Raw genomic sequence first — 27,114 nt, 5'->3', positions numbered from 1 at the left:
CCAAGATCAAGATGGGGACCCCCAGACCTGGACCGGGACCCCCACCCAGGACCCCCCCAGAACCGGACCGGGACCAGAATGGGACCCTTGGAACCAGATCGGGACCCCCAGACCTGGACTGGGACCCCCCAAGAAGGAAACCGGGACCCCCAAAGCTGCATTGGAACCCCCCCACACCGGGACCCCCAGAACCAGAGCGGGACCCCCTGGGACCCCCAGGATCGAGATTGGGACCCCCAGACCTGGACTGGGACCCCCCAAGAAGGAAACCGGGACCCCTGGAATTGGATCAGGACCTCCAGGACCCCCCCGGGACCCCCCAAGATTGAGATCGGGACCCCCAGAACTGGACCAGGACCCCCCAAGAACAAGATCGGGACCCCCAAGAATGCGATCAGGACCCCCCAAGCTGCATTGGGACCCCCAGAACCCCCTCAGAACGAGACCAGGACCCCCCAAGATCGAGACCGGGCCCCCCGGCACTGGATTGGGACCACCAAGGCTGCAGTTCCCGGGACCCCCCAGGAATGAGACCTGGAGCTGCATCAGGACCCCCGAGACCCCCCCAGAACTGGATCGGGACCCCCCAGGACCCCCCCAAGAACCAGATTGGGACCCCCAGGAACCCCCCAGGACCCCCCCATAGGTTCAACAGCCCCGGGACCCCTCCCCAAATTTGGGACCAGCGGCGCTGGGATCGCCCCCCAGGACATTTTTGGGGGGTCGGGGGTGCCTTTGGGGGTCCGAGATTTCGGTGCCAAGATTTTGGGGACCCCCACCCCCCAGTAATAACCTGCAGCCCCTCCCCCACCTTGTACAGATGTAAATATGGCCCCGCCCCGTCCCCCAGACCCCTCCCCCCCCAGAGACCCCTCCCCCATTTTTAAGTTATTCCTGCCCTGAATTGTCCCCCCCAAACTCCCCCCCCTCCCCAAAATAAACCTCGGGACCCCCACCCATGGTGTGAGTGTGGGGGGGGGGTGTGGAATTTGGGGCGGAATTTGGGGGATTTGGGGGAGGGGTTTTGGGGGTCCCCATGCTGCGGAAGGGGGGAATTGGGATGGGGGGGGATTTGGGGGGGGGGGGGGTCCCACGGTGGGCGGGGTTTGGGGAATTTGGAGTTTGGGAAATTTGGGGTGAGTGGGGCCCCCGATGTCACTCAAGGGGCGTGGCCAAGGCAGCGCCCACCCTTATATGGTCATTTTAGGCGTGGCAAACCAAATTCCCTTATATGGCCATCTAGAGGGCGTGGCTATCATCTATTCCCTTGTATGGTGATTTTGGGGGGCGTGGTGATTAGCTATTCCCTTATATGGCCATTTAGAGGGCGTGGCAAATAGGTATTCCCTTATATGCTGATTATGGGGGCGTGGCTATTATGTATTCCGTTATATGGCCATTTAGGGGGCGTGGCAATTATGTATTCCCTTATACGGTCACTTAGGGGGCGTGGCAAAATAAATCACCTTATATGGTTATTTAGTGGGCGGAGCCAACCCCAGAAACGCCCGAAACCGCTCAGTGGGCGTGGCCATACCATTCCCTTATTAGGCCGCCAGGGGCGTGGCTCCCCCTCAGGCCGCGCAGCCAATCAGATCCCTGGGGCCGCTCCACCGCCCCCCTAGCAGCCAATCAGCGCTCGGCACGGCGCTAGGCCACGCCCCCAGGGAAGATGGCGGCGCTGCGGGCGCTGCGGTGGCGGCGGCGGCTCCTGGGGCTCGTCCCGAGGCGGCTCCTGGGGACCGTGAGTGGGGACAGGGGGGACAGAGAGGGGACACTGGGGGGGACACTGGGGGGTGACACTGAGGGGACAATGAGGGGGGACAGAGAGGGGACACTTGGGGACATTGGGGGGGACAGAGAGGGGACATTGGGGGGACACTGGGGGGTGACACTGAGGGGACAATGAGGGGGGACAGAGAGGGGACACTTGGGGACATTGGGGGGGACAGAGAGGGGACATTGGGGGGACATTGGGGGGTGACACTGAGCGGACAGGGAGGGGACAATGAGGGGACACTTGGGGACATTGGGGGGGACAGAGAGGGGACATTGGGGGGACATTGGGGGGTGACACTGAGCGGACAGGGAGGGGACAATGAGGGGACACTTGGGGACATTGGGGGGGACAGAGAGGGGACATTGGGGGGGACACTGGGGGGTGACACTGAGGGGACAATGAGGGGGGACAGAGAGGGGACACTTGGGGACATTGGGGGGGGACAGAGAGGGGACACTGGGGGGGGACAGAGAGGGGACACTTGGGGACATTGGGGGGGGACAGAGAGGGGACATTGGGGGGACATTGGGGGGGACAGAGAGGGGACACTTGGGGACATTGGGGGGGGACAGAGAGGGGACACTGGGGGGGACACTGGGGGGTGACACTGAGGGGACAGGGAGGGGACAATGAGGGGACACTTGGGGACATGGGGGGCGCAGAGAGGGGAGACAGGCAGGGCACCCAGGAGTCCCCATGTCCCCGTGTCCCTGATGCCACCCCAGTGTCCCAGCGTCCCCAGTGCCACCCCAGTCCCCCGTGCCACCTGTGCTGTCCCCGTTGTCCCCATGTCCCAGTCCTGGCGTCCCTGCTGTCCCCATGTTCCCGTGTCCCTGGTGCCACCCCTGCTGTCCCAGTGTCCCCAGTGCCACCCCAGTGCCACCCCAGTGCCACCCCAGTGCCTCCCCAGTGTCCCCAATGTCCCCATTGTCCCCAGGGCTCCCCCGAGGAGCGGCCGCAGTTCCCCGGAGCCTCGGCCGAGTTCGCCGAACGCCTCGAGTTCATCCAGCCCCAGGTGCTGGCCGGGATCCCGGTGTACCGGGTGATGGACAGGCAGGGACAGGTGATACGGGACAGCGAGGACCCCCAGGTGAGACAGGTGACACACCTGAGATACACCTGGGACAGGTGACACACACCTGGGACAGGTGACACACACCTGGGACAGGTGACACAGCCGGGATCCCAGTGTACCGGGTGATGGACAGGCAGGGACAGGTGATACGGGACAGCGAGGACCCCCAGGTGAGACAGGTGACACACCTGAGATACACCTGGGACAGGTGACACACACCTGGGACAGGTAACACAGCCGGGATCCCGGTGTACTGGGTGATAGGCAGGAACAGGTGATCCGAGAGTCTGAGGATCCACAGGTAACACACGTGGACAGGTAACACACACCTGGGACAGGTAACACACACCTGGGACGAGTGACACACCTGGGACAGATAACACACACCTGGGACAGGTGACACACACCTGGGACAGGTGACACAGCCGGGATCCCGGTGTACTGGGTGATAGGCAGGAACAGGTGATCCGAGAGTCTGAGGATCCACAGGTAACACACCTGGGACAGGTAACACACACCTGGGACAGGTAACACAGCTGGGATCCCGGTGTACCGGGTGATGGACAGGCAGGGACAGGTGATACGGGACAGCGAGGACCCCCAGGTGAGACAGGTGACACACCTAAGATACACCTGGGACAGGTGACACAGCTGGGATCCCGGTGTACCAAGTGATGGACAGGGACAGGTGATCCGAGAGTCTGAGGATCCACAGCTAACACACACCTGGGACAGGTAACACACACCTGGGACAGGTGACACACACCTGGGACAGGTAACACATCTGGGACAGGTGACACAGCCGGGATCCCGGTGTACCGGGTGATGGACAGGCAGGGACAGGTGATCCGAGAGTCTCAGGATCCACAGGTAACACACACCTGGGACAGGTGACACACACCTGGGACAGGTGACACATGGGACAGATGTCCCACCTGCCCAGGTGTCCCTCACCTGTCGCACCTGTCCCGCAGCTGCCCAAGGAGCAGGTGCTGAAGCTCTACAAGACGATGACGCTGCTCAACACCATGGACAGGATCCTGTACGAGTCCCAGCGACAGGTGAGCCTCACCTGGGGGGGCGGAGCTCACCTGGGGGTGGAGCCTATCGGGGGGGTGGAGCTCACCTGTGTCCCACCTGTGCAGGGCCGGATCTCGTTCTACATGACCAACTACGGCGAGGAGGGGACGCACGTGGGCAGCGCCGCCGCCCTGGACGATGCCGACCTGGTGTTCGGGCAGTACCGCGAGGCAGGTGAGGCACAGGTGTGCCAGGTGAGGCCGTACCTGTGTCCCCAGGTGTGCTGCTGTACCGCGGGTACCCCCTGGAGCTGGTCAGGGTTAGAACAGGTGGCACAGGTGTGGCACAGGTGTGACAGGTGTGACACAGGTGTTACCCAGGTGTGTCTCAGGTGTCTCAGGTGAGGCCGTACCTGTGCCCCCAGGTGTGCTGCTGTACCGCGGGTACCCCTGGAGCTGGTCAGGGTGCCCTGGGGAGGGGTTCCATGGTGACACAGGTGACACAGGTGACACAGGTGTGACCCAAACATTGCACAGGTGTAACCCAGCTTTAGCACAGGTGTCTCAGGTGTCTCAGGTGAGGCTGTACCTGTGTCCCCAGGTGTGCTGCTGTACCGCGGGTACCCCTGGAGCTGGTCAGGGTTAGAACAGGTGGCACAGGTGTGACACAGGTGTGACACAGGTGTGACTCAGGTGAGGCTGTACCTGTGTCCCCAGGTGTGCTGCTGTACCGCAGGTACCCCTGGAGCTGGTCAGGGTTAGAACAGGTGGCACAGGTGTGACACAGGCGTTACCCAGGTGACACAGGTGTGACCAGGGCATTGCACAGGTGTAACCCAGCTTTAGCACAGGTGTCTCAGATGACTCAGGTGACTCAGGTGAGGCTGTACCTGTGCCCCCAGGTGTGCTGCTGTACCGCAGGTACCCCTGGAGCTGGTCAGGGTTAGAACAGGTGACACAGGCGTTACCCAGGTGTGACACAGGTGTGACACAGGTGTGACACAGGTGTGACACAGGTGTGACAGGTGTGACACAGGTGTCTCAGGTGAGCCATACCTGTGTCCCCAGGTGTGCTGCTGTACCGCGGGTACCCCCTGGAGCTGGTCAGGGTTAGAACAGGTGACACAGGCGTTACCCAGGTGTGACACAGGTGTGACACAGGTGTGATACAGGTGTGACACAGGTGTGTCTCAGGTGTCTCAGGTGAGCCATACCTGTGTCCCCAGGTGTGCTGCTGTACCGCGGGTACCCCCTGGAGCTGTTCATGGCCCAGTGCTACGGCAACGCGCGCGACCCCGGCAAGGGCCGCCAGATGCCCGTGCACTACGGCTGCCCCGAGCGCCATTTTGTCACCATCTCCTCCCCGCTGGCCACGCAGATCCCGCAAGGTGACGCGCCCGACCTCAAATTCGCCCTTTTTTAACCCAAATCTTCCGCTCTTTCCCCACCCCTTTTATTCCCTCCCAGAATTTTCGCTTTTTTTTACTCAAATTCCTCCCCCTTTTCCCCCCCCCTCCATTTTCCCCCAAACTTCCCCTTTTTTCCTCCAAAATTCCTCTCCTTTTTTTCCCCCATTTTTCCCTCAAAATTTCCCCCGTTTCCCCCCTTTTTTTTCACCAAATTTCCCCTTTTTTCCCCAATTCCTGCCCTTTTTTCCCTAACCTAAAATCTTCTCATTTTTCCCCCAGATCCTCCCATCCAACCCAACCTGAAATTTTCTCATTTTTCCCCCAAAATCCCCCTTTTTTCCCCCAATCCTCCCATCCCTCCCAACCTAAAATTTTTCCCCCAAAATCCCCCCATTTCCTCCAAATCCTCCCATCCTTCCCAACCTATAATTTTCTCATTATTTTTCCCCCAAAATCCCCCTTTTTTCCCCAAATCCTCCCATCCCTCCCAACCTAAAATTTTTTCCCCCAAATCCTCCCATCCAACCCAACCTAAAATCTTCTCATTTTTCCCCAAAAATCCCCTTTTTTTCCCCCAAATCCTCCCATCCCTCCCAACCTAAAATTTTCTTTTTTTTCCCCCAAATCCTCCCACCCCTCCCACCCCAAAACCTTCTCATTATTTTTCCCCCAAATCCCCCTTTTTACCCCCCAAATCCTCCCGCCCCTCCCACCCCCAAACCCTTCTCATACGTTTTTTTCCCGAAATCCCGCGTTTTTCCCCCAGCCGTGGGCGCGGCCTACGCCATCAAGCGCGCCGACGCCAGCCGGGCCGTGGTTTGCTACTTCGGGGAGGGCGCGGCCAGCGAGGGCGACGCCCACGCCGGCTTCAACTTCGCCGCCACCCTCGAGTGCCCCATCGTCTTCTTCTGCCGCAACAACGGCTACGCCATCTCCACGCCCACCTCCGAGCAGTACCGCGGCGACGGGATCGGTGGGGAACCCGAAAACCCCGAAATTTGGGGCATTCTGGGCTGTTTTGGGGTGTTTCTGTGGTTTTGGGGCGTTTTGGGGCGTTTTGAAGGGTTTTGCTTGGCCCCATCGTCTTCTTCTGCCGCAACAACGGCTGCGCCATCTCCACGCCCACCTCCGAGCAGTACCGCGGCGACGGGATCAGTGGGAAACCCAAAAATCCCAAAATTTGGGCCGTTTTGGGGCATTATTGTGGTTTTGGGGCGTTTTGGGGCGTTTTGGGAGGTTTTGAGGAGCTTTGGTTGGCCCCATCGTCTTCTTCTGCCGCCACAACGGCTGCGCCATCTCCACGCCCACCTCCGAGCAGCACCGCGGCGACGGGATCGGTGCGAAACCCAAAAATCCCCAAAATTTGGGGCATTCTGGGGAGATTTGGGGCGTTTTGGGGTGTTTTTTGTGGTTTTGGGGGTGTATTGAGGGGTTTTTGGGACAGGAGATTCCTGGGAATTTAGGACACCAATCCCCAGGATTTTGTTGCACCAATTTTGGGATTTTGGGATTTTGGGACACTGATTTTGGGATTTTGGGACACCAGTTTTGGGATTTTGGGACACAAATGCCCCAAATTTCGGGACACCAATTTTGGGATTTTGGGGTTCCAGCACCCCAGGATTTTGGGACACAGATTTTGGAATTTTGGGACACAAATCCCCGGGATTTTGTGACACCAAGTTTGGGGATTTTGGGAAAGCAATCCCTGGGATTTTGGGACACCAATTTTGGGATTTGGGACACCAATCCCTGGGATTTTGGGGTTCCAGCTCCCCAGGATTTTGGGACACAGGTTTTGGGATTTCAGGCTTCCAGCAAGGAGGGACACCCCAAATCCCGGGGTTTTTTTTTTGTTTTTTTGCCCCCAAAACCCCAGCGTTTTTCCCCCCTCTCTCACTGCGGACAGAAACCCCCCCAAATCTGGGGTTTTTTCCCCCAAACTCTGACCCGTTTTCGCCCCGCCAGCCGCTCGGGGTCCCGGCTACGGGCTGCTCTCCATCCGCGTCGACGGCAACGACGTCTTCGCCGTCTACAACGCCACGCGCGAGGCCCGGCGGCGCGCGGTGGCCGAGAACCAGCCCTTCCTCATCGAGGCCATGACCTACAGGTGGGGCACCAGAGATTTACCCCAAAAAAAAAACCCAAAAAATACACAGCTCTTTTTTCCCGGAAAAAAATCCAATTTTTTTTCCCCCCCCCCAAAAAATCGGCTTTTTTTATCAAAAAAATTCGATTTTTTATCCAAAAGAAATCCGATTTTTTTCCCCCAAAAAATCCGATTTTTTTCCCCCCAAAAAATCAGCTTTTTTTATCCAAAAGAAATCCGATTTTTTTATCCAAAAAAAATCCGATTTTTTATCCAAAAGAAATCCGATTTTTTATCCAAAAGAAATCCGATTTTTTTATAAAAAAAAAAAAAACCTGATTTTTTCCTCAAAAAAAATCCCTTTTTTTTTTTTTTTTCCCAAAATGTTCCACTTTTTTCCCGGAAAAATTTGGTTATTCCCCTTCCAAAAAAAAAAAAAAAAAAAAAAAATCAAAATTTCCTCCACAAAAAATCAGCTTTTTTTTCCCCCCAAAAAAAATTCTGCTTTTTCTCCCCAAAAAATCTGATTTTTTTTCTCAAAAAAAAAAAATCCACTTTTTTCCAAAAAAATCTGATTTTTTTCCCCAAAGATTCATTTTTTTCCTAAAAACACGGTTTTTTCCCCCAGAATCGGCCACCACAGCACGAGCGACAACAACTCCGCATAGCACTGAGATTTTCCCCCTGTATTTCCCATTAATTTTTCCCCTTTTCTTCCCCCAAATCTCAGAGGTTTTCCCCCATTTCCCCACGGATTTTTTCCCCCGGATTATTTTTTTTTTCCCAAAATCGCCGTTTTTCCCCCCAGAATCGGCCACCGCAGCGCGAGCGACGACAGCTCCGCGTAGCGCTCGGATTTTCCCCATTCCCCACGGGTTTTTCCCATTTTTTCCCCCGTTTCCCATGGAATTTTTCCTGGATCTTTTCCCCCATTTCCCCACGGATATTTTCCCCCGGATTATTTTTTTTTTCCCAAAATCGCCGTTTTTCCCCCCAGAATCGGGCACCACAGCACGAGCGACGACAGCTCGGCGTACCGCTCGGTGGACGAGGTGAATTACTGGGACAAGCAGGACCACCCCATCTCCCGCCTGCGGCACTACCTGGGCCACCGCGGCTGGTGGGACGAGCAGCAGGAGCGCGACTGGAGGAAGAGCTCGCGCAAAATGGTCTGGAAAATCGGGATTTGGGGAAAAAATGGGGATTTTGGGGAAAAAAATGGGGATTTTGGGGAAAAAATTGGGATTTTTTGGGGGGTTTGGGGTGAGTACCTGGGGCACCCACGGCTGGTGGGATGAGCAGCAGGAGCGCGACTGGAGGAAGAGCTCGCGCAAAATGGTCTGGAAAATCGGGATTTGGGGAAAAAATGGGGATTTGGGGAAAAAATGGGGAAAAAATGGAATTTTGGGAAAAAAATGGGGTTTTGGGGGGTTTGGGGTGAGTACCTGGGGCACCGGGGCTGGTGGGATAATCAGGAGTGGGAGTGGAGGAAGAGCTCACACAAAATGGTCTGGAAAATGGGGATTTTGGGAAAAAAATGGGGAAAATCGGGATTTTGGGGAAAAAATTGGGGTTTTTTGGGGAAAAAATTGGGAAAAAATTGGGATTTTTTGGGGGGTTTGGGGTCCGTACCTGGGGCACCCACGGCTGGTGGGACGAGCAGCAGGAGTGGGAGTGGAGGAAGAGCTCCAGAAAAATGGTCTGGAAAATCGAGATTTTGGGAAAAAAATTGGGATTTTGGGGAAAAATGGGGTTTTTTGGGGAAAAAATTGGGATTTTGGAGAAAAAATTGGGATTTTGGGAAAAAATGGGGATTTTGGGGAAAAAATCGGGATTTTGGGGAAAAAATTGGGGTTTTTTGGGGAAAAAATGGGAAAAAATTGGGATTTTTTTTGGGGTTTGGGGTGAGTACCTGGGACACCCACGGCTGGTGGGATAAGCAGGAGCAGGACTGGAGGAAAAGCTCACAGAAAATGGTCCGAAAAATCGAGATTTTGGGGCTTTTTGTGTGGGAAATATTCAGGGTTTGAGGGGAAAAAAAATTGGGGTTTTTGGGGAAAAAAGAAGTGATTTTTTTGGGGGGAAAAAATTGGAATTTTAGGGGGAAATATTCAGAATTTTTGGGATTTTGGATGGGAAATACTTGGGGTTTGTTGTGGGAAAAAATTGGGATTTTTGGGAAAAAAATCAGAATTTTTGGGGCTTTTTGGGTGGAAAAAATCGGGGTTGGTGGTGGGAAAAAATGGGGATTTTTTGGAGAAAAAAAAGGGGATTTTTGGGGGGAAAATGGGGATTTTTGGGAAAAAAAATCGAGATTTTTGGGAAAAAATTGGGATTTTGGGGGCTTCGGGTGGGAAAAAATCGGGGTTTGTGGTGGGAAAAAATCATGATTTTGGGAAAAAAATCGGAATTTTGGGAGGAAATAATCAGAATTGTGGGGGGAGGAAATTGGGATTTTGGGGAAAAAGAAACCGGGATTTTGGAGGTTTTTCGGGTTGGAAATATTCGGGATTTTGGGGGTTTTTGGGTGGGAAAAAAGTCGGGATTTGGGGTGGGAAATAATCAGAATCTCGGGGATTTTTGGGTTGGAAATATTCGGGATTTGGGAGCTTTTGGGTGGGAAATACTCGGGATTTTTGGGTGAGAAAACCTGGAGTTGGGGCTGGGGAAAAAATCCACGATTTGGGCGAAAAAAACGCGCGAATTTGGGCTGGAAAATCGGGGGTTTTTGGGCTGGAAAATCGGGAATTTTGGGCTGGAAAATTGGGAATTTTTGCTGGAAAATCGGGGATTTTGGGCTGGAAAATCGGGAATTTTGGGCTGGAAAATTGGGAGGTTTTGCTGGAAAATGGGGAATTTTTGCTGGAAAATCGGGAATTTGGGCTGAAAAATCGGGAATTTTGGGCTGGAAAATCGGGATTTTGGGCTGGAAAATCGGGAATTTTGGGCTGGAAAATTGGGAATTTGGGCTGAAAAATCGGGGTTTTTTGCTGGAAAATCGGGAATTTGGGCTGGAAAATTGGGAATTTTGCTGGAAAATCGGGGTTTTTTTGCTGGAAATCGGTGGTTTTGGCTGGAAAATTGGGAATTTTTGCTGGAAAATCGGGGTTTTTGCTGGGAATCGGGTTTTTTTGCTGGGAATCGGGGGTTTTTGCTGGAAAATCGGGGATTTTGTGCTGGGAATCGGGATTTTTTGCTGGAACATCGGGGTTTTTGCTGGAAAATCGGGGATTTGGGCTGGGAATCGGGGGTTTTCGCTGGAAAATGGGGTTTTTTGCTGGAAATTCGGGTTTTTGTGCTGGGAAATCGGGGTTTTTGCTGGAACATCGGGTTTTTTTTGCTGGAAAATCGGTTGTTTTTGCTGGAACATGGGGGTTTTGTGCTGGAAAATCGGGTTTTTGTGCTGGGAATCGGGGTTTTTGCTGGGAATCGGGGATTTTTGCTGGGAATCGGTTTTTTTTTTGCTGGGAAATGGGGATTTTTGCTGGAACATCGGGTTTTTGTGCTGGGAATCGGGGATTTTTGCTGGAAAATCGGGGATTTTTGCTGGAAAATGGGGAATTTGGGCTGGAAAATCGGGAATTTGGGCTGGAAAACCGGGATTTTTGCTGGAACATCGGGGTTTTTGTGCTGGGAATCGGGTTTTTGCTGGAAAATCGGGTTTTTTTGCTGGAAAATCGGGTTTTTTTGCTGAAAATTGGGGTTTTTTGCTGGAAAATGGGGTTTTTTGTGCTGAAAATGGGGTGTTTTTTGCTGGAAAATCGGGGATTTTTGCTGGAAAATGGGGTTTTTTTTGCTGAAAATCGGGGTTTTTTTGCTGAAAATGGGGGTTTTTTGCTGAAAATGGGGTTTTTTGTGCTGAAAATGGGTTTTTTTTGCGGCGGGGGCGCCTCGGGGCTGCTCAGCCGCCGCCGTTGCCGCCGCCGGTGCCGCCGCAGGTGCTGGAGGCGTTCGAGCAGGCGGAGCGCGAGCCGAAGCCGCCCCCGCGCCTCCTCTTCTCCGACGTCTACCTGGAAATGCCCCCGAGGCTGCGGCGGCAGCGCCAGGAGCTGCAGCGGCACCTGGAGACCTACGGGGAGCACTACCCGCTGCAGCAGTTCCAGAAATAACCCGGAAAACCCCGGGGATTTGGGGGGAAAAACCGGGATTTTGGGAAAAAAACGGGGATTTTGGGAAAAAAACCGGGAATTCTGGGAAAATGCCGAGATTTCGCAATTCTGCCCCAAAATCTGCCCCCAAAACTCACCTGGAGACCTACGGGGAGCACTGCCCGCTGCAGCAGTTCCAGAAATAACCCGAAAAACGGGAATTTTGGGGAAAAAAAACCGGGAATTTGGGGAAAAAACAAAACCAGGAATTCTGGGAAAATGCTGATATTCCCCAAATCTGCCCCAAAATCTGCCCCAGATCCCACCTGGAGACTCCCAGGGAGCCTTTCCCGCCCCAACAATTCCAGAAATTTCTGGAATTCCCAGAAGTTCCCTAAAAAAAAAAACCCCCTCGGGATTCCCTAAAAAAATCCCAGAATTCCCTTAAAAAAAAAAAAAAAAAGAGAATTCTCTAAAAAAACCCTGGAATTCCCTAAAAAGAAAAAACCCTGGAATTCCCTGATCTCCCCCCAAAATCGCCCTCAATAAACGGCATTTCGGAGAGGAGGAGCCTCAGAATTTTGGGGAAAGATCCCTGGAATTTTGGGGATGGATCCGAGGAATTTTTGGGATTGGATCTCTGGAATTTTTGGGAATCGATCCCAGGAATTTTGGGCTGGATCCGTGGAATCTGAGACCTCCGGGAATGTCAGGAACACCCAAAAAACCCCAAATCCACGGAAAAAGAAAGGATTCGTTTGGCCACGCCCCCTCGTTGTAGCCACGCCCATTCCCTCCTGGCCACGGCCACGCCCCCCCAGTTCCCCTCATTAGCGTTAATTAACGAGGCCCCCCCAGTTCCCCTCATTAGCGTTAATTAACGAGGCCATCTCATTTTTGCACTTTTTTGGGTTTTTTTAATTGGAATTTTCTCTTTTCCAGGTTTTTTTCCTTCCGGGAGGGAAGGGGGGAGATCCATGGGGGGAGGGGCCGGGGATTCCCCAAAAATCCGGGAATTCCTAAAAATATTCGGGGATTCCCTAAAAAAAAATCTGAGGATCCCAAAACTTCGGGGATTCCTAAAAAATTTCGGGAATCACCCAAAAATCCCGGGATTCCCAGAAAATTCCGGGATTCTCCAAAAATTCGGGGATTCCTTAAAAATTTGGGGATCCCCCAAAAATCGGGAATTCCCAAAAAAATCCGGGGATTCCCTAAAAATTCGGGGATCACCCAAAAATTCGGGGATTCCCCCTAAAATTCCTGGGATCCTCCGTGCCTCGGGAATTTTCGGTTTCCCGGGAATTTTGTCCATTTTCCGGGAATTTTGGGTTTTCCGGGAATTTCGGGTTCTCCAGGAGGAATTTCCACGCGGGAATTGTCCGTGGTGCCGGAATTAATGAACGATCCGGGAATTAATGAACGATCTGTGATCCGTAATTAATTGACGATGATCCGTGTCCCGGTAATTGTCCGCGATCCCGGCAATTAATTAAAGATCCGCAATCCATCATTAATTAACGCTCTGCGCTCTCCGATTCTCGGGATTTCCCCCCAAAATCGCCGGAATTAATTAACGCTCCTGGATCCAGAATTAATTAAAGATCCGTGATCCCGGCAATTAATTAAAGACCCGTGATCCAGAACTGACGAACGATCCGTGTCCAGAATTAATTAACGATCGCGATCCAGAATTAATTAACGACGATCCGCGTCATTGTCCGTGCGCCGCTTCGGGCTCCGAAATTCTCGGGAATTCCCCCCAAAATCCCCGGAATTAATTAACGACCCCGATCCAGAATTAATTAGCGATCCCGGTCCATCATTAATTAACGCTCCGGGCTCTCCGATTCCCGCCATTTCCCCCCAAAATCGCCGGAATTAATTAACGATACTCGATCCATCATTAATGAACGATCCCGGTCCATCATTAATGAACGATCCGGTCCATCATTAATGAACGATCCGGTCCATCATTAATTAACGATCCGGTCCATCATTAATTAGCGATCCGGTCCATCATTAATTAACGATCCTGTCCATCATTAATGAACGATCCGGTCCATCATTAATTAACGATCCGGTCCATCATTAATTAACGATCCTGTCCATCATTAATTAGCGATCCCGGGCCATCATTAATTAGCGATCCCGGTCCATCATTAATTAGCGATCCGGTCCATCATTAATTAGCGATCCCGGTCCATCATTAATGAACGATCCGGTCCATCATTAATTAACGATCCTGGATCCATCATTAATTAACGATCCTGGATCCATCATTAATTAGCGATCCCGGTCCATCATTAATTAGCGATCCGGTCCATCATTAATTAGCGATCCCGGTCCATCATTAATTAGCGATCCCGGTCCATCATTAATGAACGATCCCGGTCCATCATTAATGAACGATCCTGGATCCATCATTAATTAACGATCCTGGATCCATCATTAATTAGCGATCCTGGATCCATCATTAATTAGCGATCCCGGTCCATCATTAATTAGCGATCCGGTCCATCATTAATTAGCGATCCTGGATCCATCATTAATTAGCGCTCCGGGCTCTCCGATTCCCGGCATTTCCCCCCAGAATGCGCCGCCCCCCCCCTACAACACCTGGAATTTCCACCCGCTCTGCTCCTTCAGCTCCAGGCACTCCCCCAGCCCCAGATTCACCTTCCAGGCGCCCCCCGCCGCCTCCTTCAGCTCCAGGCACTCGCCCCCCGCCCCAAATCCCAGCCCCGGGGCCGCCCCCGCCCCAAATCCCAGCCCCGGGGCCGCCCCCGCCCCGAAACCCGCGGGGGACGCGGCCAAATTCGGGGGGGGGGGTCCCAAAGGGCTGAGCCCCCCCCCGAGCTGGGGAGGGGGCGGGGGCAGGGGGGACAGGTAGGGGTCGAGCCCCGCCCCCACCCCGAAATAGGCGGGGAACCCCCCCTGGGCGAAGCCCCCCGAGGTGGGGAAGGGGCGGAAGGGGGGGGGCGGGGACCCCACCCCGCAGGAGGAGGGGTCGCAGAGCGGGGGGGGCGGGGACAGGGCGGGGCTCCAGATGGACACGGGCGGGGGCGGGGGCGGGGTCTGGGGGGCGAACTGGGGAGGGGCGGGGGGGTCCTGGGGGGGCGAGGGTTTCTTTTTGGGGGGTGGGCGAGGTTTGGGGGGGCCCGAGCCGCCCTGGGTTTGCTGCTGCTGCTGCTGCTGCTGCTGCTGGCGGCACTTGGCGCGGCGGTTCTTGAACCACACCTGGGAAATGGGGGCGGAAAGGGGAAACTGAGGCACGGGGGGACACGGGGGGACACGGGGGGACACGGGGGGACACGGGGGGACATGGAGGAGAAAAGGGAAACTGAGGCACGGGGGGACATGGGGGGACATGGGGGGCAAAAAGGGAAACTGAGGCACGGGGGGCAAAAAGGGAAACTGAGGCATGGAGACACATGGGGGAAACTGAGGCACGGGGGGACACACGGGGGACAAAGGGACACACGGTGACATTGAGGTGCCCCTCCTGTCCCACCTGCGCCCACCTGGGACTCACCTGCTCCTCTTGCCCCGCCCCCGCTGTCCCTGTGTCCCCTCCTGTGTCACACCTGTCCCCTGTCACACCTGTGTCACACCTGTGTCACACCTGTACCTGTGTCCCAGAGCCCCTCAGGTGTGCCACACCTGTCCCATGTCACACCTGTGTCACACCTGTCACACCTGTCCCATGTCACACCTGTGTCACACCTGTCCCTGTGTCCCAGAGCTGTCCCCGCAGGTGTGCCACACCTGTCCCATGTCACACCTGTGTCACACCTGTCACACCTGTCCCATGTCACACCTGTGTCACACCTGTCCCTGTCCCTGTGTCCTACACCTGGCCCCGCAGGTGTGTCACACATGTCCCATGTCACACCTGTGTCACACCTGTCCCTGTCCATGTGTCCCAGGTGTGTCCCAGGTGTGTCCCAGCTGTGTCCCAGCTGTGTCTCACCTGCACCCGTGACTCGGGCAGGTTGATTTTCAGCGCCACCTCCTCGCGCATGAAGATGTCCGGGTACCGGGTGCCACCTGTCCCTGTCCCTGTGTCCGTCCCACGCCTGTCCCATGTCCCAGCTGTCCCATACCTGTCCCAGGTGTGTCCCAGGTGTGTCCCGGGTGTGTCCCAGCTGTGTCTCACCTGCACCCGTGACTCGGGCAGGTTGATTTTCAGCGCCACCTCCTCGCGCATGAAGATGTCCGGGTACCGCGTCTTGGCGAACAGCGCCTCCAGCACGTCCAGCTGCGCCCGCGTGAAGGTCGTGCGCTCCCGGCGCTGCTTGCGGGGGGTGCCTGGGGGGCACAGAGACCCCCGGGGGTGGGGAATGAGGGAGGGACCCCCGGGGGTGGGGAGGGACCCCCCAGAATGGGGAGGGACTCCCAAGGTTGGGGAATGGGGGGAGAGACCCCCGGGGGTGGGGAGAGACCCCCGGGGGTGGGGAGAGACCCCTGGAATTTGGGGAATTGGGGAATGGGGATTTCAGGAATGGGGAATTGGGGAATGGGGATTTCAGGAATGGGGAATTGGGGAGTGGGGAGAGACCCCCGGGAATGGAGGGAGAGACCCCCGGGATTTGGGGACCCCACGGGACCCTCCCCCCTCCCACCCCCCCTCAAGACCCCCCCCCCAATTTTGGGGTACCCGGGTACCCCACGGGGGGGGGCAGCAGCTCCAGGCCCAGCCCGGGGACGCCCCCAAAGTGCGGCTGCTTCAGGTACGACATCATGGCGGGGACACCTGGGGACAATCAGGGGACAATCAGGGGACAATCAGGGGACACCGATGGCACCCGGGGCTGGCACCGACCCCCTCGGCCCCCCCAGTGTCCTCCTGATGTCCCCAAGCCCCACAGGTGTCCCCCCAATGTCCCCCAGGTGTCCCCAAGGCCCCCTCCCATGTCCCCCCAATGTCCCCATGGCGGCCCTGTCTCCCTGTCCCCAAGGCCCTGGTGTCCCCATCCCCCTGGTGGCCCTGGTGGCCCTGTCCCCAAGGCCCTGTTCCCCTGTCCCCAGCCCCATGGTGGCCCCATCCCCATGTCCCCAGCCCTGTGATGTCCCCAAGCCCCCAGTGTCCCTCCCAATGTCCCCATGGTGGCCCCATCCCCATGTCCCCAGCCCCATGGTGGCCCCGTCCCTCCGTCCCCAGCCCCATGGTGGCCCTGTCCCCCTGTCCCCAAGGCCCCGGTGTCCCCAGGGCCGCACCTGCGCAGGTGACACGGTGACAAGGCTGCAGGTGGCCCGGCGGCAGCGATGGTGCCACGGTGGTGGCGCGGTGACAGTGACAACGGTGACGCTGGTGGTGGCACCGACGGTGGCAGGGGAGGCACCCCCGCGGCGGGGGGAGCCTTAAGTAGCCCCCGGTGATGTCACCCCCTAATCCCGAGGGGACAGAGGTGACATTGGTGGCCCGGTGGCTAATCCGGGGTGGCACACGGGGGGGGGACACTGGGGACATGGGGGGACAAAAGGGGGGCACAGAGAGGGGACAGGGAAGGGACATTGGGGGGGACACTGAGGGGACATTGGGGGGACATGGAGGGGACAAAAGGGGGGCACAGAGAGGGGACATTGGGGGGGACACTGAGGGGACAGAAAGGGGACAAGGTGGGGACACTGGGGGGGACATTGGGGGGGACAAAGGGGTGACACAAAGGGGACATGGGGGTGACACTGCGGGGGACATTGGGGGGACATCGGGGGTGACACGGGGGGGGACAGAGGTGACATTGGTGGCCCGGTGGCACACGGGGTGGGGGGGGACACCGGGATTGGAGGGGACACAAGGGGGACATCGGGACTGGGGGCACCACCAGGACTGGGATTTGGGGACATCGGGGACACCGGGACTTGGGGACACCGGCATTGGGGGACACCGGAACTGGGGCTGGGGACACCAGGACTGGGGGACGCCAAGATCTGGGGACTTTGGAACTTGGGGACGCTGGGATTTGGGGACACCGGGATTGAGATTTGGGGACATTGGGAGTTGGGGACACCAAGATTTGGGATTTGGGGACACCGGGATTGGGGACACCGGGATTGGGGACTTTGGGATTTTGGGGACGCCAAGGTCCGGGGACATTGGGGACACCGGGATTTGGGGACTTTGGTGATTTGGGGACCCCGGGCCCGGGATTTGGGGCGGTTTTTGGGGTGGGGGCGGGGCGCAGGTGGCACTAATCCGGCCCAGCTGCCGCGTCTGGGCCCGAGGGGACACTTGGGGACAGCGCGGGGGGGGCGGGGCCAAACGGGGGGGGAGGGGCTGGGGGGAGGGGGGGGAGGGGAACGACCCCTCCCCCCCCCCAAAAAAAATCCTAAAATCCTTCAGAGGGTTTTTGTTAAAAAATTTATATTAAATAATCCGATTTTTAATATTAAAAAAAAGATAATTTGAATTTTAAAAATCAGGGGTTTTATATTAAAAGTAGGAGAATTTTTAAATTTTAAAAAAATCTATTTTTTTTCTATTAAAAATAGAGGAGATTTTTATTTTTTAAAAAATCTGATTTGTTATATTAAAAATAGAGGGGATTTTGATTTAAAAAATCCGATTTTTTACATTAAATATAGAGGGGATTTTGATTTTAAAAATCCGATTTTTTATATTAAAAATAGACGGATTTTTATATAAATATCACATTTTTAAAACGAATAATAGAGGAGATTTTGATTTTAAAAAATCACATTTTTATATAAAAATAGAGGGGATTTGGATTTTAAAACCCAATTTTATTCCACACCCCCCTCCCCAAAATCCCCGATTTCTCCCCCCCCATCCCAAATTCCAGCGCCCCCAAATTTGGGGAAATTGTGACTATATAAAAATCACTCCTTTTTTAATATTAAAAATGTGATATTTATATCAAAATTCCCTTATTTTTAATAGAAAAAATTAGATTGTTTAAATAAAAATTCCCTCTATTTTTATAATATTAAAATTGGATTTTTTAAATCCAAATCCCCTCTATTTTTTAATATAAACCCCCTGATATTTATATCAAAATCCCATCTATTTTTTAATATAAAAAATTGGATTTTTAAATCTAAATCCCTCTATTTTTTATATTAAAAAATCAGATTTTTTCATGAAAATCTTCCTGTTTTTAATATAAAAAATCAGATTTTTAAAATCCAACTCCCTTCTATTTTTAATACTCAAAATTTGAATTTTTTTTACTCAACCCCCTCCTCCCAATTTTTTAATTAAAAATTTCCCCAATTTTCGGCCCCTTTGAGGAATTTCCCTCCCCTCCCCTCCCCCACCCCCCGCCCCTCCCCCCCCCCCGCCCCTCCCCCTAATCCCGATTATCGGGACAAAATTATCCCGGGCTGTCAGCACCAATCAAGGGCCCGGGATCATCCCTAATTAACCCCCCCGCTGTTAATTAACCCCCCCGGGCCTCAATTAACCCTGGAGTTGGAGAAAGCCCCCCAAAATTTGGGTGGAATTTGAGGAAATTTGGGATTTTTGGGGGGATTTTCCTCATTTTGGGAAGGCGGAGAAGCCACGCCCACCCCAATTAACCCCCCCATTTCTTAATTAACCCCTCCATTCTCTAATTAACGCCGGAATTGGAGAAAACGCCCAAAAATTTGGGTGGAATCTGGGGAAATTTGGGATTTTGGGGGGATTTTATTATTCTGGAACAATTGGGGTAAAAGCGCCCCCAAATTTCCCTTTTTTGACCCCAAAACCAAATGGAGAAAACTGAGAATTCAAAATCCCTGGGAATTCTCAAAATTCCTGCCTTGGATACCCTGAGTGTCAAAAAAACCCCAAAAAAACCCAAAAAATCCCAAAAAACCAAAAATAAACCACCCCCAAAACCCAAAAAAATCCCGAAAAAAGTCCCCCAAAACCACCCCAAAAAACAAAACCCAAAACCCCAACCCCCCTCAAAACACCCCCAAAAACCCAAAAAAACCCCAAAACCCACCCCAAAAATCCAGGAAAAAACCAACCAAAAAAACCCCTAAAAAACTCCCCCCAAAAAATCCCAAACCTCCCCCCAAAAACCCCAAAAAACCTCCAAAAAAAACCCAACACCCCCCCCAAAAATCCCCCCAAAAATTAAAAAAAACCCTCAAGAAAACCTCCGAAAAACCCCAAAAAACCCAAAATCTCCCCAAAAAAACTCCAAAAAAACCCCACAAACCCAAAAAAGCCCCCAAGACACCCCCCAAAAAAAAAACCCCAAAAAAACCCCCAAACCCCCAAAATCTTTGGGAATTCTGCCCAGAGCCACGGTGGCACCTTGGGGACACTCGGTGACGAGGCAAGGACACGAGGGGACAGAGGAATTTATTGGGGACACGGAGGTGGCCCCGGAGATGGGGAGGGGACACTGAGGGGACACCGGGGGGACACCGGGGTGGGTGGAGAGGGGGACATTGGGGACATTGGGGACATTGGTGGCACCGGGGTGACATCAGAGCCTGGCAAAGGGGACATTGGGGACATTGGGGACATTGGGGACATTGGTGGCACCGGGGTGACATCAGAGCCTGGCAAAGGGGACATTGGGGACATTGGTGGCACCGGGGTGACATCAGAGCCTGGCAAAGGGGACATTGGGGACATTGGGGACATGGGGGACATTGGTGGCACCGGGGTGGCATCAGAGCCTGGCAAAGGGGACATTGGGGACATTGGGGACATTGGTGGCACCGGGGTGACATCAGAGCCTGGCAAAGGGGACGTCCTCGGGTCCCTTCTTGTCCAGGGCCGCCTGCACCGACTTGGGGATGTCCTCGGTCTGGAGCATGGCCATGTTCCAGGTGGCCTGGGGGCATTGGGGACATCACTGGGGACACTGGGGACATTGGGGGACACTGGGGACATTGGGGGACATTGGGGGACACTGGGGACATTGGGGACATTGGGGATGTCCTCGGTCTGCAGCATGGCCATGTTCCAGGTGGCCTGGGGGCATTGGGGACATCACTGGGCACACTGGGGACACTGGGGACATTGGGGACAGTGACAGGGACACTGGGGACACTGGGGACCCTGGCGGAGGTGGCCGTAGTTTGGGGTGGTGTCCCTGTCCTTGGGAGGTGACTCTGATTTTGGGATGGTGACACCGATTTTGGGGTGATGACGGTGATTTTGGGGTGATAACAGGGATTTTGGGGTAATTACAGTGATTTTTGGGGTGATGACGGTGATTTTGGGGTGATAACAGGGATTTTGGGGTGATAACAGGGGTTTTTGGGGTAATTACAGGGATTTTGGGGTGATAACAGGGGTTTTTGGGGTGATAACAGGGATTTTGGGGCAATTACAAGGATTTTTGGGGTGATAACAGGGTTTTTGGGGTGATAACAGGGTTTTTGGGGTAATTAAAGGGATTTTTGGGGTGATAATGGGGTTTTTGGGGTGCCACCCACCACGTGCTGCAGCCCCTCGCTCACGGGCCGGTCCCGCGCGTAGACCAGGTTGATTTTGGTGCCCTGCACGGCCACGGGGCTGCGGGCGGCGATGGCCGAGGCCACCCCAAAGGCCACGTCCAGCAGCGTCTCCTTGTCGGGGAGCACACGGCTGGGGACAGAGGAACACCAAATTAACCCCAAAATACACCCAGGTACCCCAAAATCCACCCCAAAATCCACCCAGGTACCCAAAATCCACTCCTTGTCGGGCAGCACACGGCTGGGGACAGAGGAACCCCGAAATCCACCCCAAAATCCACCCCAAAATACACCCAGGTACCCCAAATCCACTCCTTGTTGGGCAGCACACGGCTGGGGACAGAGAAACCCCGAAATCCACCCCAAAATCCACCCCAAAATGCACCCAGGTACCCCAAAATCCACCCCAAAATACACCCAGGTACCCCAAAATACATCCCAAAAAATCCACCCCAAAAATCCACCCCAAAATTCACCCAAAAAATCACCAAAAATCCACCCCAAATCTCCCTAAAATCCACCCCAAAATCCCCCCCAAAATTCACAAAATCCACCCGAAAATGCATCCAAAATTCACCAAGATCCAGCCCAAAATTCACCCAAAAATCACCAAAAATTCACCTAAATCTCCCCAAAATCCACCCCAAAAATCTGCCCCAAAATCCACCCCAAAAATCTGCCCCAAAATGCCCCAAAATGCCCCAAATGTGCCCAGGTTCGTTTCCCACCTGACCAGGCCGCAGCTCAGCGCCTCGGGGGCCCTCATGACGCGGGCGGTGAGAGCCAGCTCGTTCACCAGGCTGGGGACAGCAGTGGGGACATTGGGGACATTGGGGACATCATTGGGGACAGCAATGGGGACAGCATTGGGGACAATGGGGACATTGGGGACAGCATTGGGGACAGTGGGGACATTGGGGACATCACTGGGGCCAGCTCGTTCACCAGGCTGGGGACAGCAATGGGGACAATGGGGACAGCAATGGGGACATCATTGGGGACAGTGGGGACAGCATTGGGGACAGTGGGGACATCACTGGGGACATCGATGGGGACACTGGGGACACCGGGGGGTCACGGGGGTGCCCCTCACCCACCTCTGGCTCCCCACGATTTTGGGGAGGCGCTGCAGGGTCCCCACGTCGGCCGCCAGCCCCATGTCCACCTCCTGTGGGGACATTGGGGACACTGAGGGGACACTGAGGGGACACTGGGGACACTGAGGGGACACTGGGGGGACACTGGGGGGACACTGAGGGGACACTGGGGACACTGAGGGGACACTGGGGGGACACTGGGGGGACACTGGGGGGACACTGGGGACACTGAGGGGACACTGGGGGGACACTGGGGGGACACTGGGGGGACACTGGGGACAATGGGGACACTGAGGGGACAATGGGGACACTGGGGGGACACTGAGGGGACACTGGGGGGACACTGAGGGGACACTGAGGGGACACTGAGGGGACACTGAGGGGACACTGGGGGGACACTGAGGGGACACTGGGGACACTGGGGACAATGGGGACACTGGGGGGACACTGGGGGGACACTGGGGGGACACTGAGGGGACAATGGGGACACTGAGGGGACACTGAGGGGACACTGGGGACACTGGGGACACTGGGGGGACACTGGGGGGACACTGGGGGGACACTGAGGGGACACTGGGGACACTGGGGACACTGGGGGGACACTGGGGGGACACTGAGGGGACACTGGGGACACTGGGGGTGTCCCAGGGGCTTTGGGGACATCCAGGGGGTCCCGGGGCCCCCCCCGTGTCCCACCTTGACCTGGAACGAGGCGTCCTGGGAGCAGAAGCGAATGTCACAGGCCGAGATCAGATCCACGCCTGGGGGGGACAGCCTTCATCGTCATCATCGTCATCATCATCATCATCCTCATCATCCTCCTCATCATTGTCATCATATCATCATTATCATCATCATCATCATTATCCTCATCGTCATCATCATCATCATCCTCTTCATCATTGTCATCATCATCATCATCATCATCATCCTCCTCCTCCTCCTCATCATCATCATCCTCATCATTGTCATTATCATCATCATCCTCATCGTTGTCCCATCCTCATTGTCTTCATCTTCTTCATCCTCATCATCCCATCCTCATCCTCCTCACCCTCCTCATCTTCATCCTGATCCCGACCCCCCCACTCCCCCACCCCATCGTTCCCATCCCAAACTCTGACCCCAACCCCGACCCCGACCCCATCCCAAACCTGACCCCAACCCCACCCAGACCCCAATCCCAAACCTGACCCCAACCCCGACCCCAACCCCAAACCCAACTCTGACCCCAATCCCACCCCAATCCCACCCCAAACCCCAACTCCAATCCTGACCCCAAACCCAACTCTGACCCCAATCCCACCCCAATCCCACCCCAATCCCATCCCAAACCCCAACTCCAATCCTGACCCCAATCCCAATTCTGACCCCAATCCCACCCCAATCCCACCCCAATCCCATCCCAAACCCCAACTCCAATCCTGACCCCAATCCCAATTCTGACCCCAATCCCACCCCAATCCCACCCCAATCCCACCCCAATCCCATCCCAAACCCCAACTCCAATCCTGACCCCAATCCCAATTCTGACCCCAATCCCATCCCATCCCATCCCAATCCCACCCCTGCTCCCTCACCGGCTCCGATGCAGGGCCCGTGCACGGCGGCGATCACAGGTTTGGGGCACTGTGGGGTTTTTGTGGGGTCAGGAGGGGTTTGGGGCACTGTGGGGTTTTTGTGGGGTCAGGGTGGGTTTGGGGCACTGTGGGGTTTTTGTGGGGTCAGGAGGGGTTTGGGGCACTGTGGGGTTTCTGTGGGGTCAGGAGGGGTTTGGGGCACTGTGGGGTTTCTGTGGGGTCAGGAGGGGTTTGGGGCACTGTGGGGTTTCTGTGGGGTCAGGGGTTTTTGTGGGGTCAGGCCGGGTTTATGGGGTCACACCAGGCACTGGGGTTTCAGCCCAGCTTTATGGGGTCAGGGCAGGTTCTGGGGTGTCAGGGCAGATTGTGGGGCGTCATCCCAGGTTTATGGAGCCCCACCAGGTTTTGGGGTGTCCCGGGGATCCCCCCCACCCCGTCCCCACCTTCTCCATGACCGAGAAGCTCTCCTGGAACTCCAGGATGCGCCGGCGCAGAGCCCAGGCCCGGCGAGCCGCGTCCTCCTGGGGCAGCTGGGCCAGGACCGAGCCCAGGTCGGCCAGGTCGATCCCTGGGGGGGTCACAGGGACCCTCAGGACCCCCCAGAACCCCCCAAAACCCCCAGGACCCCCCAAAACCCCCTCAGGACCCCCCAAAATGCCCCAAAACCAGCGCAGAGCCCAGGCCCTGCGAGCCGCGTCCTCCTGGGGCAGCCGGGCCAGAACCGAGCCCAGGGCGGGAATTTGGGGGGTCCTGGGGGTCACAGAGACCCCCAGGACACCCCAAAACCCCCCAGGACCCCCCCAGAACCCCCCAGGACCAGAACCAAGCCTGGGTCAGACAGTTCCATCCCTGGGGGGGGTCAGGGAGGGAATTTGGGGGGTCCTGGGGGTCTCTGTGACCCCCAAAGCCCCCTGGACCCCCCAGGACCCCCAGAGCCCCCCAGAGCCCCCCAGAGCCCCCCAGGCCCCCCCGTCCCACCGGCGGTGAAGGCGCTGCCGGCCCCGGAGACGACGACGGCGCGGCACGAGGGATCCTCAGAGATGTCCTGGAACGCCTGCACCAGCTCCCTGCACCAGTACACACCAGTATGGACCAGTATGGGCCAGCACGGACCAGTAAAAACCAGTACAGAACAGTAAAAACAAGTACAGAACAGCACAGACCAGTACAGAACAGCACAGACCAGTGAAAACCAGTACAAACCAGTGTGCACCAGTATAAACCAGTACAGAGCAGTAAGCACTGGTAAAAACCAGCGCGCACCATACAGACCAGTATGGACCAGTACAGACCAGTCCCTCCCAGTCCATCCCAGTCCCTCTTTAACCCCTTCCAGTCCCTCCCAGTCCCATCCCAGTTCCATCCCAGCTCCATCCCAGTCCCCATTTAATCCATCCCAGTCCCTTCCAGTCCATCCCAGTCCCTCTTTAACCCATCCCAGTCCCTCCCAGTCCCCATTTAACCCCTCCCAGTCCCTCCCAGTCCGTCCCAGTCCATCCCAGTCCCTCTTTAACCCCTCCCAGTCCATCCCAGTCCCCCTTTAACCCCTCCCAGTCGCTCCCAGTCCGTCCCAGTCCATCCCAGTCCCTTCCAGTCCATCCCAGTCCCTCTTTAACCCATCCCAGTCCCTCCCAGTCCCCATTTAACCCCTCCCAGTCCCTCCCAGTCCGTCCCAGTCCATCCCAGTCCCTTCCAGTCCCTCCCAGTCCCCCTTTAACCCCTCCCAGTCCATCCCAGTCCCCCTTTAACCCCTCCCAGTCGCTCCCAGTCCGTCCCAGTCCATCCCAGTCCCTTCCAGTCCATCCCAGTCCCCCTTTAACCCCTCCCAGTCCGTCCCAGTACCGCCAGCACTGCAGGTTGAGGGCGTTGCGCTTGCTGGGCCGGTGCAGCTGCACGTGCAGCACCTGCGGCCGCTCCTGCGTCACCCGCAGCGTCTGCAGCTCCCGGGGGGACGGCACCGGGGACATGGATGACACCAGCCGGGACACCGGGACAGCACTGGGACACACTGGGATGGGAATGGGATTGAACTGGGGACACCGGGACAGCACTGGGACACACTGGGATGGGAATGGGATTGAACTGGGGACACTGGGATGGACTGGGAGCACTGGGGATGGGAATGGGATTGAACTGGGGACACTGGGATGGACTGGGATGGCACTGGGATGGCACTGGGACGCAAATGGGGACACTGGGATGGACTGGGAGGCACTGGGGGCAATGGGGATGGCACTGGGGACACCGAGGTCACCCAGCAGGACAGCACTGGGACAGCACTGGGACACACTGGGATGGGAATGGGATTGAACTGGGGACACTGGGATGGGAATGGGATTGAACTGGGATGGGAATGGGATTGAACTGGGGACACTGGGATGGACTGGGAGGCACTGGGGGCAATGGGGATGGCACTGGGGACACCGAGGTCACCCAGCAGGACAGCACTGGGACAAGAATGCGATTGGACTGGGATGGACTGGGATGGGAATGGGATTGAACTGGGATGGACTGGGAGGGACTGGGAAGGACTGGGAGACAACACGGAGGGGCTGGGAGTGCTGGGATGGGAACTGGGACAAACTGGGGACAAATTGGGACCCACTGGGAGTCCTGGGGGGAAACTGGGATAAACTGGGGATAAATTGGGATAAACTGGGGACAAACAGGGACCCACTGGGGGAAACTGGGGACAAACCGGGACAAACTGGACCTACTGGGGCCCACTGGGGACCCACTGGGGCCAAACTGGGACCGAACTGGGACGGACTGGGAACAAACCGGGGGTCACGTGACGGGGGCCAAGGTCACGCGGGGGTCCCTGGGGACGAACGGGGGCCGCCCCTCCCCCACTCACGTGCGCGCAGCAGCCGCGCGACCCCCGCCGCCATTGGCTCCGCTCGCCGCCCCCCGCTTCCGGCCCCGCGGCCAATGGCAGCGCGGGGCGGCGCAGCGCCCCCTCACGGCGAGAGGAAATGACGTCATAACGAGGCGGAAGTGCTGTTGGAGCCGCCCTAACGAGGCGGAAGTGCCGCGGTAGGGAGGCGGAAGTGAGCGTTGACCTCGAGTTTGTCCTGAAAGTTTCTGAATTGCACCCAAATTCCCCCCGAACCCTCTCTGAACCCCAAAATCCTCCCAGCTTCCCCCCAGACCCCATAAACCCCGAAAAACCCCAAAACCCCCCCAAAAACTCCCCAAAAAACCCAAAACCCCCCAAAATTCATCCCCCAAAAAATTCCATATGCCCCAAAACCTCCCCAAAATTTCCCAAATCCCCCCCAACCCCATAACCACCACAAACCTCTCCAAAATCGTCCAAAAAAATCCCAAACCCTCCAAAACCCCCCAATTTCCCCCCAAAATTGTCCCAAAGATCCTGAAGCTCCCCAAAATCTTCCCCAAAACCTCCCCAAAACCCTGAACCCCCCAAAATCTTCCCAAAAATTCCAAATCCCGCCCAAACCTCCCAAATCCCACCCAAAATCCCCCACCCAAAAAAAAAAAATTCCAAAATCCCCAAAACTTCTCAAATTCTCCCCGAAGAAACC

At 55.8% G+C, this 27,114-nt stretch overlaps 3 protein-coding genes across 7 annotated transcripts; 1 reads left to right on the top strand and 2 right to left on the bottom strand.

Annotated features, from left to right (window-relative positions):
* The first annotated feature begins 1,633 nt into the window (after positions 1 to 1,633).
* Positions 1,634 to 13,110, top strand: BCKDHA (branched chain keto acid dehydrogenase E1 subunit alpha). Of its 2 annotated transcripts, XM_066570690.1 has the most exons (9): positions 1,634 to 1,744; positions 2,718 to 2,870; positions 3,830 to 3,916; positions 4,001 to 4,109; positions 5,101 to 5,262; positions 6,050 to 6,256; positions 7,252 to 7,393; positions 8,370 to 8,541; positions 11,311 to 13,110. In XM_066570690.1, the coding sequence occupies exons 1-9, from the start codon at positions 1,673 to 1,675 to the stop codon at positions 11,479 to 11,481; spliced, it is 1,275 nt and encodes a 424-aa protein (XP_066426787.1). In that variant the 5' UTR covers positions 1,634 to 1,672; the 3' UTR covers positions 11,482 to 13,110. The 2 variants fall into 2 exon arrangements, with proteins under 2 accessions (XP_066426787.1, XP_066426788.1); XM_066570691.1 differs by lacking the exons at positions 1,634 to 1,744; positions 2,718 to 2,870 and adding an exon at positions 3,397 to 3,459.
* On the bottom strand, positions 12,366 to 16,907 carry LOC136570333 (homeobox protein OTX2-like). The gene is made up of 4 exons (XM_066570834.1): positions 16,681 to 16,907; positions 16,121 to 16,216; positions 15,620 to 15,771; positions 12,366 to 14,700 (listed from the first exon to the last, which is right to left on the bottom strand). Exons 2-4 carry the CDS (start codon positions 16,203 to 16,205, stop codon positions 14,071 to 14,073), a joined length of 867 nt encoding a protein of 288 aa, XP_066426931.1. The 5' UTR covers positions 16,206 to 16,216; positions 16,681 to 16,907; the 3' UTR covers positions 12,366 to 14,070.
* Positions 16,908 to 19,761: 2,854 nt separating this feature from the next.
* On the bottom strand, positions 19,762 to 26,540 carry ECH1 (enoyl-CoA hydratase 1). Of its 4 annotated transcripts, none has more exons than XM_066570722.1 (11): positions 26,424 to 26,540; positions 25,409 to 25,574; positions 24,545 to 24,633; positions 24,010 to 24,134; positions 23,567 to 23,615; positions 22,683 to 22,747; positions 21,987 to 22,057; positions 21,618 to 21,689; positions 20,869 to 21,019; positions 20,113 to 20,261; positions 19,762 to 20,010 (listed from the first exon to the last, which is right to left on the bottom strand). In XM_066570722.1, exons 1-10 carry the CDS (start codon positions 26,455 to 26,457, stop codon positions 20,157 to 20,159), a joined length of 927 nt encoding a protein of 308 aa, XP_066426819.1. In that variant the 5' UTR covers positions 26,458 to 26,540; the 3' UTR covers positions 19,762 to 20,010; positions 20,113 to 20,156. The 4 variants fall into 4 exon arrangements, with proteins under 4 accessions (XP_066426819.1, XP_066426820.1, XP_066426821.1 ...); XM_066570723.1 differs by having other exon boundaries at positions 19,762 to 20,068; positions 20,129 to 20,261; XM_066570724.1 differs by having other exon boundaries at positions 19,762 to 19,983; positions 20,164 to 20,261.
* Positions 26,541 to 27,114: the final 574 nt, after the last annotated feature.

The sequence above is a fragment of the Molothrus aeneus genome, unplaced genomic scaffold (assembly GCF_037042795.1).
Source record: "Molothrus aeneus isolate 106 unplaced genomic scaffold, BPBGC_Maene_1.0 scaffold_30, whole genome shotgun sequence".
Taxonomy (NCBI): Eukaryota; Metazoa; Chordata; class Aves; order Passeriformes; family Icteridae; genus Molothrus; species Molothrus aeneus.
Note: the sequence above shows the minus strand (reverse complement) of the source record. Positions and strands in the feature narration are given on the sequence as shown.

Excerpts from the sequence above, each read along its gene's own strand:
- BCKDHA (XM_066570690.1), top strand. The coding sequence starts at position 1,673 with ATGGCGGCGCTGCGGGCGCTGCGGTGGCGGCGGCGGCTCCTGGGGCTC. Across the intron at positions 1,745-2,717 it reads CGAGGCGGCTCCTGGGGACC|GGCTCCCCCGAGGAGCGGCC; the intron begins GTGAGTGGGGAC and ends CATTGTCCCCAG. Across the intron at positions 8,542-11,310 it reads GGAAGAGCTCGCGCAAAATG|GTGCTGGAGGCGTTCGAGCA; the intron begins GTCTGGAAAATC and ends GTGCCGCCGCAG.
- LOC136570333 (XM_066570834.1), bottom strand. The coding sequence starts at position 16,205 with ATGATGTCGTACCTGAAGCAGCCGCACTTTGGGGGCGTCCCCGGGCTG. Across the intron at positions 15,772-16,120 it reads CCCCCCCGTGGGGTACCCGG|GCACCCCCCGCAAGCAGCGC; the intron begins GTACCCCAAAAT and ends TGTGCCCCCCAG. Across the intron at positions 14,701-15,619 it reads TGCCCGAGTCACGGGTGCAG|GTGTGGTTCAAGAACCGCCG; the intron begins GTGAGACACAGC and ends CCCATTTCCCAG.
- ECH1 (XM_066570721.1), bottom strand. The coding sequence starts at position 26,457 with ATGGCGGCGGGGGTCGCGCGGCTGCTGCGCGCAC. Across the intron at positions 25,575-26,423 it reads CGCGCGGCTGCTGCGCGCAC|TGTGTCCCAGTGCTGTCCCG; the intron begins GTGAGTGGGGGA and ends TTCCCATCCCAG. Across the intron at positions 24,135-24,544 it reads CGGCAGCGCCTTCACCGCCG|GGATCGACCTGGCCGACCTG; the intron begins GTGGGACGGGGG and ends TGACCCCCCCAG.